Source organism: Nematolebias whitei, chromosome 22, assembly GCF_014905685.2.
Source record: "Nematolebias whitei isolate Nwh7 chromosome 22, NemWhi1, whole genome shotgun sequence".
NCBI classification, from domain to species: domain Eukaryota; kingdom Metazoa; phylum Chordata; class Actinopteri; order Cyprinodontiformes; family Rivulidae; genus Nematolebias; species Nematolebias whitei.
In genome coordinates this window covers 1,590,633-1,592,842 of record NC_056519.1, presented here as the reverse complement: position 1 = coordinate 1,592,842, position 2,210 = coordinate 1,590,633, and the positions used below count along the sequence as shown (strand labels likewise).

Here is a 2,210-nt window from a genome sequence, read left to right as displayed (position 1 = left end):
ACCCCCCCCCCCCCGGTTCCTGGGTCAAATGACCCGAGTTTAAAATCTCAGGCCTCGGGGTCATTTGACCCAGGAACAGAAGGCTGACCTGAGAAGCTCTGCACCTCCTCGTCTGTGTATGGAGTACGTTTAGTGCCATCAAGTTGAGACTGATGTGCACGTGCATGTTACGCTGAGCGTGCACGCTCAAGCTGGCACATGTACAGCAGGTAGTTCCAACATATAATCAAGTCTTAGCACAGCATTTCTCCTGATCACGTTCTCCAGTTTAAAGCGGAAAACATTTAAAACCAGTCGATCCAGTTCCGGCTGCGCGTCATGAACTCGAGTTAAAAAAGTTAATTTAACAGTTCAAAGTTCAACTCGGCTGAAATCCACAGGACATTCTGGTAAAACTACATTTAGAAATCTAAACCGTAGTTTAGGCCCAGAGTCCACGCTGACCTGTCAATCATGCACGTTCAAACACTGACCTGTCAATCATGCACACTCAAACACTGACCTGTCAATCATGCACCTTCAAACACTGACCTGTCAATCATGCACGTTCAAACACTGACCTGTCAATCATGCACGTTCAAACACTGACCTGTCAATCATGCACCTTCAAACACTGACCTGTCAATCATGCACGTTAAAATTTAAATTATTAATTCAAACTCTTTTTTACTAGTTCAACTAGAAGAGATTAAATTTGATCATTTCTTGAATAACGTGAACTAGTTTTCATTTTCAGTGAACGGAGCACCTGGAGACAGGTGATTTGATTATATGGGACAACTGCCTGCCGTACTCGTCCAGTCTCAGAGCCGAGCTCATTTTTGACATCTGAAGTTTGTCCGTCTCACTTTTAATTAATAAAAATCAGTTGAATATTTATTAGCTAATTAATTTAAATTAGCTTCAGAAATTTACTGTTTCCTGTGTCAAATGTTTCACAATAAAATACTTTTAAAGGCTGAAATTCTGCACTTTTACTGTGAAGTGTGTTCCGTTAATGCTGAAAACAGAATCAAACGTTTCTTTGGGTTTTATTCTTCATCACGGGGATGAGACGTCACAGTCCAGGTTCAGTGACGGAGCGGGTCGGAACTCGTTTGAAGTGTCCGGGTCGTCGCGCTTCAGAACCGGGTCAGCCTTTGATCACAGCGATGGGCCTCAGCTTGATGGCCTTCTTGCTGATTCCAGCGTCGTGACACGTGTTCACCACGTCCGTCACGTTTTTGTACGACTCTGGAGCCTGAGAGGAAACAAACATTTCATCTGGTCACGGTTTCTGGGTGCAGGTGAACTTCAGCGTCACCACACGGCGTGCCTCACCTCCTCCATCACCAGTTTGGGCGAAGCCACTCGGATGGCGATGCCCATGTCGGCCAGCTTGTCCAGAACGTCCTGGAAGTCCAGGTTCCGCCGGGATTTGGCTCTGGAGAGGGCGCGGCCCTGAAACAGACCCCAGGTGGATTATCGATGGAAACATCCAGATTCTGAGATGTTGGAACCGTTCGGTCCGACTCGTACCGCTCCGTGGCACGTGGTGCCGAACGTTTCCGTCATTCCATGTTCGGTTCCCGTCAGAACATAACTGCAGGTTCCCATCGTTCCTCCGATCAGAACCGGCTGACCTGTGAGCTGGAAGGAACAGAACATCTTCAGCAACATTAATCTGAGCCTCAGAGGACCTGCCAATCTATGGGGATTAAATGGACGTTCCTGGCAATCTACGTGGATTAAATGGACGTTCCAGGCAATCTACGTGGATTAAATGAACGTTCCTGGCAATCTACGGGGATTAAATGGACGTTCCAGACAATCTATGGGGATTAAATGAACGTTCCTGGCAATCTACGGGGATTAAATGGACGTTCCTGGCAATCTACGGGGATTAAATGGACGTTCCTGGCAATCTACGGAGATTAAATGAACGTTCCAGGCAATCTACAAGGATTAAATGGACGTTCCAGACAATCTAAGGGAATTAAATGAAAGTTCCTGGCAATCTACGTGGATTAAATGGACAATCCTGGCAATCTATGTGGATTAAATGAACGTTCCAGGCAATCTACAAAGATTAAATTGACGGTCCTGCCAATCTACGTGGATTAAATGGACGTTCCTGGCAATCTACGGGGATTAAATGGACGTTCCAGACAATCTATGTGGATTAAATGAACGTTCCTGGCAATCTACGAAAGATTAAATTGACGTTCCTG

General features: G+C 45.8%; 1 protein-coding gene across 1 annotated transcript in view; it reads right to left on the bottom strand.

Annotated features, from left to right (window-relative positions):
* Window positions 1-932: 932 nt before the first annotated feature.
* Window positions 933-2,210, bottom strand: part of rtcb (RNA 2',3'-cyclic phosphate and 5'-OH ligase) — a 4,976-nt gene continuing 3,698 nt past the window's right edge. The window contains exons 10-12 of the mRNA XM_037695851.1: window positions 1,519-1,629; window positions 1,321-1,440; window positions 933-1,240 (exon numbers count right to left, since the gene is read on the bottom strand). Coding sequence (XP_037551779.1) covers window positions 1,133-1,240; window positions 1,321-1,440; window positions 1,519-1,629 — 339 coding nt within the window. The 3' untranslated portion in view covers window positions 933-1,132. The remainder of the gene's footprint in view (window positions 1,241-1,320; window positions 1,441-1,518; window positions 1,630-2,210) is intronic.